At 41.3% G+C, this 13,320-nt stretch overlaps 1 protein-coding gene across 2 annotated transcripts in view; it reads left to right on the forward strand.

Moving 5' to 3' along the window:
* Positions 1 to 13,320, forward strand: part of LOC133548228 (NT-3 growth factor receptor-like) — a 598,415-nt gene that overhangs the window by 493,898 nt on the left and 91,197 nt on the right. For both annotated transcript variants that reach the window (XM_061893541.1, XM_061893542.1), the window contains one exon: positions 7,560 to 7,690. In XM_061893541.1, coding sequence (XP_061749525.1) covers positions 7,560 to 7,690 — 131 coding nt within the window. The remainder of the gene's footprint in view (positions 1 to 7,559; positions 7,691 to 13,320) is intronic.

A 13,320-nucleotide genomic window follows, 5' to 3' on the forward strand; every position in this document is an offset into this window, starting at 1 on the left:
GGCTTTGAGAGTTGCCAGATCCAGTGGCGAAATTGCTCGGCTGGAAGGAAGCAAAGTGACACGAGTGTCTCGCCGTTTGACGGAGAGCCCATTTAGCTGCTCAAACATGGCGGAGTGGGCTCGTCAGAACGCGCCGTAATAATGAGGACTTCTTAGCGACGCCCTCGCTTATTCGGTCATGCAAAGGAGGTGTAAACATGAATGCTTTATTGGGTCTTTTCATAACGTGTCTACTACAATTCATCCGCCTTTATGGGTATGATAGGTCTTTGTCTTGCACAAGTACAACAAAACTTTGTTTTCAGCACAAACCCATTCAAAATCAGACAAACAAACAGTGTACAGGGTTACAGAACAGAAACACTGATGGGAAAAAGGTAAAATGCAATCTAGACTGGGCTCCTAAGGGGGCCCAGTCTGGAGTGGGAAAAAAACCTCCATTGCAAAACACATGTACCTATCACAAACCCTGTTTCCATATGAGATGTGAAAGTGTGTTAGATGTAAATATAAACAGAATACAATGATTTGCAAATAATTTTCAACCCATATTCAGTTGAATATGCTACAAAGACAACATATTTCATGTTCAAACTGATAACTATTTTTTTTTTGTGCAAATAATCATTAACTTTAGAATTTGATGCCAGCAACACGTGACGAAGAAGCTGAGAAAGGTGGCAATAAATACTGATAAAGTTGAGGAATGCTCATCAAACACTTATATGGGACATCCCACAGGTGTGCAAGCTAATTGGGAACAGGTGGGTGCCATGATTGGGTATAAAAGCAGCTTCCATGAAATGCTAAGTAATTCACAAACAAGGATGGGGTGAGGGTCACCACTTGGTAAGCTAATTGTTGAACAGTTTTAGAACAACATTTCTCAACGAGCTATTGCAAGGAATTTAGGGATTTTACCATCAACGGTCTGTAAAATCATCAAAAAGTTCAGAGAATCTGGAGAAATCACTGCACGTAAGCCATGATATTACGGACCTTTGATCCCTCAGGCGGTATTGCATCAAAAACCAACATCAGTGTATAAAGGATATCACCACATGGGCTCAGGAACACTTTATAAAACCACTTTCAATAACTACAGTTGGTCGCTACATCTTTAAGTGCAAGTTGAAACTCTACTATGCAAAGCCAAACCCATTTATCAACAACATCCTGAAACACCGCCGCCTTCGCTGGGCCCAAGCTCACCTAAGATGGACTGATGCACTTTATTTGTTTTAAACTATTGTAGTGGCGTTCTGTACAAAAACTGCACCTTAATATAGTGTTGTTTTGATATGTCAACTTAGTGACATCATGCACAAAAGTGCACTTTATTTGTTTTAAACTATTGTAGTGGCGTTCTGTACAAAAACTGCACTTTAATATAGTGTTGTTTTGATATGTCAACTTAGTGACATCATGCACAAAAGTGCACTTTATTTGTTTTAAACTATTGTAGTGGCGTTCTGTAGAAAAACTGCAATTTAATATAGTGTTGTTTTGATATGTCATCTTAGTGACATCATGCACAAAAGTGCACTTTATTTGTTTTAAACTATTGTAGTGGCGTTCTGTAGAAAAACTGCAATTTAATATAGTGTTGTTTTGATATGTCATCTTAGTGACATCATGCACAAAAGTGCACTTTATTTGTTTTAAACTATTGTAGTGGCGTTCTGTAGAAAAACTGCAATTTAATATAGTGTTGTTTTGATATGTCAACTTAGTGACATCATGCACAAAAGTGCACTAATAGCTTGTTTTAAAAATGTCTTTGACAATTTTGCAGTTTCTGTTCCGGAAATGACATGAATGTTTGTGCCACTGCTTAATAACTGTTTAATAAATACACTTTTGGTCAATTGACTAAGTTGTAGGGGTGTAACGGTACACAAAAATGTTTGTTTGGTATATAATAATAATAATAATAATAATGGATTAGATTTATATCGCGCTTTTCTATTGTTATATACTCAAAGCGCTCACAGAGAAGTTGGAACCCATCATTCATTCACACCTGGTGGTGGTAAGCTACGGCCCCTCCGACCACCACCTATCATTCATTCATCATTCATTCACCAGTGTGAGCGGCACCGGGGGCAAGGGTGAAGTGTCCTGCCCAAGGACACAACGGCAACGATTTTTGGGATGTCAATAGGTGGGAAGCGAACCTGCAACCCTCTACCCACTACGCCATGCCGCCCCTATGTACCTCGTGAGGGGAGCAGTGAGCAGCAGCGGTGGCTGCACCCGGGAATACATTTTGGTTATTTAAATGGGAACATTATCAGCAGACCTATGTAAGTGTCAATATATACCTTGATGGTGCAGAAAAAAGACCATCTATTTTTTTAATTGATTTCCGAACTCTAAATGGGTGAATTTTGGCGAATTAAACGCCTTTCTGTTTATCGCGCTGGAGGCGATGACGTCAGAATGTGACGTCGCCGAGGTAACACACCCACCATTTTCATTTTCAACACATTACAAACACCGGGTCTCAGCTCTGTTATTTTCCGTTTTTTTTTTACTATTTTTTGTAACCTTGGAGACATCATGCCTGGTGGGTGTGTTGTCGGAGGGTGTAACAACACTAACAGGGAGGGATTCAAGTTGCACCACTGGCCCCAAGATGCCAAAGTGTCTGCCGCCAGACCCCCAGTGAATGTATCAAAGTGTCTCCACATTTTACCGGCGATGCAGACATGGCACAGAGATGTATGGATAACCTGCAGATGCATTTGCAACGATAAAGTCAACGAAATCACAAAGGTGAGTTTTGTTGATGTTGACTGCCAGCTATCGATGCTAACATGCTATTTACCGGCGGTGCTAAAGCAGACATGGCACAGAGATGTATGGATAACCTGCAGATGCATTTGCAACTATATTACGTTTCCTTCCACCCACATTTAATGCGAAACAAACACTTACCAATCGACGGATTTAAGTTGCTCCAGTGTCAAAAGATGCGAAAGTCCTGATCGTTTGGTCCGCACATTTTACTGGCGATGCTAACGCAGCTATTCGGCCATGCTATGGCTATGATTAGCGTCAATAGCTTCAATATTTTCATACTCCATCCATCCGTTTCAATACATGCGTAATCTGTTGCATCGCTTAAGTCGCTGAAATCCGAGTTTGAATCCGAGCTAATGTCGCTATATCTTGCTGTGGTATTCCCATTGTTTGTTTACATTGGCAGCACTGTGTGACGTCACAGGGAAATGGATAGTGGTTTCGAAGATAGCGAAAATAAGGCACTTTAAAGCTTTATTTAGGGATATTCCGAGACCGGTAAAATTTTGAAAAAAACTTCAAAAAATACAACAAGCCACTGGGAACTGATTTTTTATTGTTTTTAACCCTTTTGAAATTGTGATCATGTTCCCCTTTAACCCCCAATTCCAACCCCTTGATGCTGAGTGCCAAGCAGGGAGGTAATGGCTCCCATTTTTATAGTCTTTGGTGTGACTCGGCCGGGGTTTGAACTCACAACCTCCCCATCTCAGGCCGCACACTCTAACCACTAGGCCACTTTTAAAAAAAAATTATCTTCTGGTCACTCTTGTGCCGTCTTAAGTCGCCTATTTCCGTTATTTTCATCCTGCATAGACGACAAAAATAAATGAGGTTGTCAAAACTGCGCCAAACGTCCTTTTTCTTTTTTTTTTTTTCTTTTTAATCCGACTTCGACTCCCAACAATTGGAAGCTCCAAATAAAGCAGCCGGGGCAGCAAATCTCTGCCTGCTTTATTGGCGGCATTGAGGCGCCACAAGGGGACGTTTATAATGAGAGAGCGGCGTTGTCGGATGACCTCCTTTTGGAAAAAAAAAAAAGGCTTTGCGACGTGGAGGAAAATAAAGTGCTCCTGTCCTATAGAGGATCTTTGACCTGCACTTTTGCAGTAAGTTCCTTCCAAACGGAAGCTGGCTCTTGTCATACGGAGGATCTTTGCCTGCAGAATGCTGTGAAGAATATGAGAAAAGCAGCCCCAGTGAATACCTCATAATCCCTTTAATGTCGCGTTTAGCCACGTCGCTGGGTTTATTTCGGAGTAAACTTCCCCAAATCTCTATCCTTCCTCCCATCTGCACGCTCTGACGCACTTTTGTGACTCACGGCGGCGTTGTCGTCCATCACAGGGGGAGACGTCAGCTATTTAGGAAAGCTGAAGACATCCTCACGGCGCGCCCGGGGTGACATCCCGTCACTTGTCACTCGTGTCCGTCAAGGATCTTTCAGTTTGACGCCGTTTAAAAAAAAATGTTAGCGCCTTTGTCGACTTTCAGCTAACTGGCATCTGAAAAAGACATGGGTGGCCGGTTACCAAATGTGAAAAAAATCCCGAGTTAGTTATTTAAATGTCTGGATGATTAGGAGTTCATTCAGCGCGATTAGAACTTTACACAAGTCGATAACATCAACAAAGCTCACCTTTGTGCATTCATGCACAGTATAAAACATTTGGTGGACAAAATGAGACAAATGGGGTGGCATAAAACATGTCTTTCTATGGCCTTTTTTTAATATCTCAATATTTTTAGGCCATATCACGATATATATCTCGATATTTTGCCTTAGCTTTGAATGAACACTTGATGCATATAATCACAGCAGTATGATGATTCTATGTGTCTACATTCAATCAATCAATCAATCAATGTTTACTTATATAGCCCTAAATCACTAGTGTCTCAAAGGGCTGCACAAACCACTACGACATCCTCGGTAGGCCCACATAAGGGCAAGGAAAACTCACACCCAGTGGGACGTCGGTGACAATGATGACTATGAGAACCTTGGAGAGGAGGAAAGCAATGGATGTGGAGCGGGTCTAACATGATACTGTGAAAGTTCAATCCATAATGGATCCAACACAGTCGCGAGAGTCCAGTCCAAAGCGGATCCAACACAGCAGCGAGAGTCCCGTTCACAGTGGAGCCAGCAGGAAACCATCCCAAGCGGAGGCGGATCAGCAGCGCAGAGATGTCCCCAGCCGATACACAGGCGAGCAGTACATGGCCACCGGATCGGACCGGACCCCCTCCACAAGGGAGAGTGGGACATAGAAGAAAAAGAAAAGAAACGGCAGATCAACTGGTCTAAAAAAGCTTAATAAAACAAAAATATATATTTTTTCCATTTTCATACATTTTGGAAAAAGCGGCTGTAGAGCCGCGGGTTGCCGATGGCAACCGCATGCTAAAATTACAATGCCGGTATTAGTTAGCATGTCTCACATATAACTCTAAGGCAGGCGTGCCCACACTTTTTCTGCAGGTGAGCTACTTTTCAATTGACCGAGTCGAAGGAATCTACCTCATTCATATATATCATTTATATTTCATTATTTATCAAAGAGACGTTTTTGTTAACACGTTAAAGGTGTTTATTGATAACACAAGCATCCATCCATCCATCTTCCGCTTATCCGAGGTCGGGTCGCGGGGGCAGCAGCCTAAGCAGGGAAGCCCAGACTTCCCTATCTCCAGCCACTTCGTCTAGCTCTTCCCGGGGGATCCCGAGGCGTTCCCAGGCCAGCCGGGAGACATAGTCTTCCCAACGTGTCCTGGGTCTTCCCCGTGGCCTCCTACCAGCTGGACGTGCCCTAAACACCTCCCTAGGGAGGCGTTCGGGTGGCATCCTGACCAGATGCCCGAACCACCTCATCTGGTTCCTCTCGATGTGAAGGAGCAGAGACTTTACTTTGAGTTCCTCCCGGATGGCAGAGCTTCTCACCCTATCTCTAAGGGAGAGACCCAAACTCATTTGGGCCGCTTGTACCCGTGATCTTGTCCTTTCAGTCATGACCCAAAGCTCATGACCATAGGTGAGGATGGGAACGTAGATCGACCGGTAAATTGAGAGCTTTGCCTTCCGGCTCAGCTCCTTCTTCACCACAACGGATCGGTACAACGTCCGCATTACTGAAGACGCCGCACCGATCCGCCTGTCGATCTCACGATCCACTCTTCCCTCACTCGTGAACAAGACTCCTAGGTACTTGAACTCCTCCACTTGGGGCAGGGTCTCCTCCCCAACCCGGAGATGGCACTCCACCCTTTTCCGGGCGAGAACCATGGACTCGGACTTGGAGGTGCTGATTCTCATTCCGGTCGCTTCACACTCGGCTGCGAACCGATCCAGTGAGACCTGAAGATCCCGGTCAGATGAAGCCATCAGGACCACATCATCTGCAAAAAGCAGAGACCTAATCCTGCGGTCACCAAACCGGAACGCCTTGACTGCGCCTAGAAATTCTGTCCATAAAAGTTATGAACAGAATGGGTGACAAAGGACAGCCTTGGCGGAGTCCAACCCTCACTGGAAATGTGTCCGACTTACTGCCAGCAATGCGGACCAAGCTCTGGCACTGATCATACAGGATCAAAAAAGGACAAAATAAAGAAAAAAGGAACAAAAAAAAAACTGCCTGCATGGCAGCTTTGTGTCAACATTGCCACTTTTTCTGATTAGATTTCACCTCATTCCATCCATCCATCCATTTTCTACCGCTTATTCCCTTTTTGGGGTCGCTGGCGCCTATCTCAGCTACAATCGGGCGGAAGGCGGGGTACACCCTGGACAAGTCGCCACCTCATCGCAGGGCCAACACAGATAGACAGACAACATTCACACACTAGGGACCATTTAGTGTTGCCAATCAACCTATCCCCAGGTGCATGTCTTTGGAGGTGGGAGGGGCCTATCCCCAGGTGCATGTCTTTGGAGGTGGGAGGAAGCCGGAGTACCCGTTCCGCTTTTTAAAATTTTTTTATTTATTTATTTTTGCAATACTGTCAATTTTGCAATTTTTGCAGAAATGTGTGGCAGGCCGGTAAACGATTAGCTGCGGGCTGCACTTTGGACACACCTGCACTATTCAAACAATCCAGAACATGTCGGGTTTTGTTTTTTATTCCTCTACTTATGTAGAGGTATAAAATGTATGGGCAGTATAGCTCGGTTGGTAGAGTGGCCGTGCCAGCAACTTGAGGGTTGCAGGTTTGATCCCCGCTTCCGCCATCCTAGTCCCTGCCGTTGTGTCCTTGGGCAAGACACTTTACCCACCTGCTCCCAGTGCCACCCACACTGGTTTGAATGTAAAACTTAGATATTGGGTTTCACTATGTAAAGCGCTTTGAGTCACTAGAGAAAACGCGCTATATAAATATAATTCACTTGACTACTTCTACCCCTGCACACACAAAACTCCCAAACAACCAAACAATATCTTCCTGTGTTGGTCCAATCAAAGCCACCTGAGTTCCTCGTGTTGCGGCATGCGCTACATAAATTAGCATAAACACATTTAAATGGCACCTCTGCTTCTCTGATTGCATTCTGTTTACGGTCGCAGGTTCTTGTTGTTGTTCCTGGTACCCCCCCCACAACCCCCCCCCCCCCCCATGTGTTTTCTCCTGTTATGAAAGCCTTGTCATTGCAGACTTATTTTGTGCGTTGAGTGGAATGTGGCGATGTTGTTTATCTAGCGAAAAGGTCACTCTCTGCCTCCTCTCTCCCTTCCCGGCTGCTGTTGACATGTCAGTGGTGCAGCACATCAAGCGCAGAGACATCATCCTGAAGAGGGAGCTCGGCGAGGGAGCCTTCGGAAAAGTCTTCCTGGCCGAGTGTTACAACCTGAGTCCCACCAAAGACAAGATGCTGGTGGCTGTCAAGGTAAGACTGCCGAAAATATACACGAAACACCAGGGCGGCACAAAAATACCACCAATCACCATTCTTAGTCAACTGGATTCTAAATTGATTCATAGATTTTAAAAATGTATTGATTAATTATTTTTTTCTTTTTCCTAGGAATACATTTAAAAAAATATATGTTTTAAGACTGTAATGATAACCGTGATAATGTTGGTCACATTCATGTGTTTACACCCCCAGTCGACAAAGTAGACTGGTTGTCAGCGTTAATGGGACTCTATGACAATATGATTGTTTGTAAGGGTGCACAAATATATCCATTCCATATATATATCCATATATATATATATATATACACAGTATATACAAATATTGTATATATATATATATATATATATATATATATATACATATATACATACACACACATGCGCGTGTATGTGTTTGTATAAATATATAAATGCAAATGTACATACATATATATATATGTACATACATGTATGTACATGTGTGTATATATATATATATAAATACACATACATGTGTTTAAACATACAGATATATGTGCACATATATGTATATGCGGGCACACACACATATGTATGTATACGTATGTACATATGTATGTATATATATAAATATATATATATATATATATTTATATATATACATACACACACATGTGTACATACACACACATGTGTTTCTATATACATATACATGCATATGTACATACATATATATGTACATGCATATGTACGCACATATATATATGTGTATACGTATGTACATATGTATATATATATATATATATATATATATATATATATATACATACACACACATGCGCGTGTATGTGTTTGTATATATATATATACATGCATATGTACATACATATATATATATATATATACATGCATATGTACATACATATATATATATATACACATGTACATACATGTATGTACATGTGTATATATATATATATGTATGTACATATGCATGTATATATATATATATATATATATATATATATATATATATATATATATATATATATATATATAGCTGAGATAGGCGCCAGCGCCCCCCGTGACCCCGAAAGGGAATAAGCGGTAGAAAATGGATGGATGGATATATATATATATATATATATATATATATATATATATATATATATATATATATATAAATACACATACATGTGTTTAAACATACATATATATGTGCACATATATGTATATGTGGGCACACACACATATGTATGTGTACGTATGTATATATATATATATATATATATATATACATATATGTGTGTGTATATATACACATATATAAATAAGTGTAGAAATAATCAAATACTTAGGCACACACATGTGTATATATATATATGATATATACATCTACATATATAAATATACATATATGCACACATATATGTATATATACATATGAGTATAATTGTACATATATATGCGCACACACATATTATAGTATGTACATATGTATTTATATATGCATACTGTATGTATGTATCTATGTACATATATGTGTATAAATATACATACACTATATTGCCAAAAGTATTTGGCCACATAGGGGCTTCACGGTGGCAGAGGGGTTAGTGCGTCTGCCTCACAATACGAAGGTCCTGCAGTCCTGGGTTCAAATCCAGGCTCGGGATCTTTCTGTGTGGAGTTTGCATGTTCTCCCCGTGACTGCGTGGGTTCCCTCCGGGTACTCCGGCTTCCTCCCACTTCCAAAGACATGCACCTGTGGATAGGCCCCTCCCACTTCCAAAGACATGCACCTGGGGATAGGTTGATTGGCAACACTAAATGGTCCCTAGTGTGTGAATGTTGTCTGTCTATCTGTGTTGGCCCTGCGATGAGGTGGCGACTTGTCCAGGGTGTACCCCGCCTTCCGCCCGATTGTAGCTGAGATAGGCGCCAGCGCCCCCCGCGACCCCAAAAGGGAATAAGCGGTAGGAAATGGATGGATGGATGAACTTGAAGTGCCATCCCATTCCTAACCCATAGGGTTACATTATGATGTCAGTGCACCTTTTGCAGCTATTACAGCTTCAATGCTTCTGGGAAGGCTGTCCACAAGGTTGCGGATTGTGTTTTATAGCAATTTCCCACCATTCTTCCAAAAGCACATGGGTCAGGTCACACACTGATGTTGGTCGAGAAGGCCTGGCTCTCAAGTCTGCGTTCTAATTCATCAGAGCAGCCTATTCTTTAGGCAAATGTTTGTTGAAACAGTCTCCATGTCTAATTATATATATATATATATATATATATATATATATATATATATATATATATATATATATATACATATATACATATATATATGTATGTATATATATATGTATATATGTATGTATATATGTATGTATATATATATATGTATGTATATATATATATATATATATATATGTATGTATGTAAATGTGTGTGTGTGAAGAAAACAACACAATATACATTTTTTGGTTATTTATTGCCCAAATTGAGTAAACAATGGCATAACATACATATACACACAGGGTCCATTGCCAAAGTTAATGTGGTCAACATATATAAAATAAAAACTAAATAAGATAAGGCTCAGAATGGTTTCTTAACAAAACCTTTCTACTTATAAAGAGATTTTTTTTGGATTGATTGATTGATTCGTTGAGACTTTTAGTCTCAATCAATCAGATAAGTTTTTCAACTTGTTTAAATCGGGGTCCACGTTAATCAACGTTAAACTGCCTCATGTTGTGGCTCAGATTAAATAAAATGACACAACTTTTCTCGTACGTATAAAAAGTGCAACATTAAACAGTTTCAAGTCAACTCAGCCTCAGATTAACTTTTTTTTCCCCCCCAGCCTGGCTAACTTGGCAGTAAGAGGATATATGGGCTCATTGTTCTTCCACTATAGAAGTGGGTCAAAATCTATTTTTTAATGCAATTTGGACTTAAATCTGCTGCTATAAAAACATTTGTTATTGCTTTAGCCCTGCCTGACTCGCTGAGGAGAGGCTGCTTGAATGCGGTGGTGACGCTTCAAATGGGTTAGCACGTGTTATGAGAGTAGTGCGGTGAGTGTGTGGGCGAGCAAGGAGAGACAGCGGTAGGTGAGTGTGGGGAGTGGCTAGTGTTTTGTTGGATTGGCTGTGCGCAAGACCTCAATAAAGCCATAATTTGCAACTAATCGCCGAACTCTTCATTTACCCTGGAGTCCGGAGCTCTCCTGTCCAAAGGCAAAACCCAGTAACTCAATTTTGGTCCAAACTGAGCTGATAATAATTTTGGAGTTCCTAGGTGATATGCTTTACATTAGTGTATGCGATATTGTAATTTGTTCCGTAAGTAAGCTGTTACGCGCATGGCAGGACCTAGCAACTACCACATAACCGCGTGGATACAACAGAAAAACCTAGTATCTCAAGGGACCAATCGGAGCTTCTTTGTCAGTCGCCTTATTGTCTTTAATGAGACATTTGCACGAATGGGGGCCGACGGTCAAGCTGATTATGTGATATTATGGCAGGAGGGGATATTTGGAAGATTGGCCCAGGACGTTGCAAGCACCTTCATTAAATGTATTGTTCTTGATTCTTCCCCTTGCATACTCTTTTGGGGCAGATAACTGTGGAGGTCAAAATAAAAACTAGACGCTGTACACGGCTTCTTGCCCAATATGCAAACACAGAATGGGGCCCACCCGAGATTGTGATAAAATATCTGGAGAAAAGGGCACACATTCATGAGAGCAGATTCAATCCATGGCTCAATCGGCAAGAAAATGAAAGCTCAAGAAAACATCTATACCTTTGATGACTTTGTAGATCTTTGTAAGACAGCAGCAAGACGGATTGGTTTTCTTTAGTTTTCTCAAAATCAGCTAGACGTGAGTTACTAGGTTTTGCCTTTGGACGGGAGAGCTGTGGAGACCCACTGCCGGGTAGAGTGAAGGGTGTTGACCCCGAAAATTCCTCAGCCCTGGAGGAGTGTCTCCCCTGCGCGCCTCGAGCCGGAAGCAGAAATGGTTCAACACGTGTTTGACGTGTTGTCAGAAGCAGCTGCTGAACAATGTCGGCAAACCTCCGTCCTCCATTGTTGTATCGCGCAGCCAAAGTATTCCCAAATGGGAGATCTTAACAAGGCAGAAAGGGGTCTTCCAGCTCTGGCTTTTACATGTTGTCCTAGCCCGGTCGCTGCTAACATGTGTACTTGTTTGGTACACCACCGAACCGAAACCCCCGTACCAAAACGGTTCAATACGAATACATGTACCATTACACCCCTAGTGTGTGTGTATATATATATATATATATATATATATATATATATATATATATATATATATCTGTGTCTTGATTGGATTATCCAGAGAATAGTGTTCGATACCGTGGTAGAGCGATATATGTAGGTGTGGGAAAAAATCCCAAGACTACTTCATGTCTACAGAAGTGTTTCATGAGGGGTTCCCTCAATCATCAGGAGATTTTAATGGAAGCATTCACATACAATGGTTTATATAGAGCACAGAGTGTGTGGGTACAGGCAGGTGTAGGGTGTGGTGATTGGCTCATGTGTTACCTAGGAGGTGTTTCCGTCTGTGGCGGCATGTTGAAATGATTTCACTGCGCTTGTTGAGGGATGATAGATCTGGATGATATATAATAAACAGTTTTTCTTTTAAGCATAGGTTGCATCTTTTATTACCACTGTTGTAAGGTGTGCTGGATGCAAGAATTTGCCATGTTATTGAATATTCAACATTATTGTCTTTGAGGTTCCAAATGTGTTTGCTGAGTTCTGTAGAATTCTGCAAAGTCTGGTTTCTAAAGGAGGCGTTGTGATTATTCCATCTTGTTTTGAACGCTCCTTCAGTTAATCCTACGTACGTATACCAGTCGTTTACCAAGCAAAGGTAATACGCAAGGACATTAACACATCCGACACGTACGTAGGATTAACCGAAGGAGCGTTCAAAACAAGATGGAATAATCACAACGCCTCCTTTAGAAACCAGACTTTGCGGAATTCTACAGAACTCAGCAAACACATTTGGAACCTCAAAGACGATAATGTTGAATATTCAATAACATGGCAAATTCTTGCATCCAGCACACCTTACAACAGTGGTAATAAAAGATGCAACCTATGCTTAAAAGAGAAACTGTTTATTATATATCATCCAGACCTGTCATCCCTCAACAAGCGCAGTGAAATCATTTCAACATGCCGCCACAGGTTAGGTAACACATGAGCCAATCACCACACCCTACACCTGCCTGTACCCACCCACTCTGTGCTCTATATAAACCATTGTATGTGAATGCTTCCATTAAAATCTCCTGATGATTGAGGGAACCCCTCATGAAACAGTTCTGTAGACATGAAGTAGTCTTGTGATTTTTCCCACACCTACATATATATATATATATATATATATATGTATATATATGTATGTATAAATGTCAAATACGTTGCAAGGGATGACTTTAATACGTTGTGAGCAGACTTTCGGCGCATCGCTGTTTGCTTCTCTTGTCATTCTTGTTCCCCTCCCCTGACAAAGAAGACACGGACATGAGTGATAACTCATTTGAGAAGCTTTTAGAGCCATTTGTCCAGCGTGGCGTC

The sequence above is a fragment of the Nerophis ophidion genome, linkage group LG02 (genome assembly GCF_033978795.1).
Source record: "Nerophis ophidion isolate RoL-2023_Sa linkage group LG02, RoL_Noph_v1.0, whole genome shotgun sequence".
NCBI lineage: Eukaryota > Metazoa > Chordata > Actinopteri > Syngnathiformes > Syngnathidae > Nerophis > Nerophis ophidion.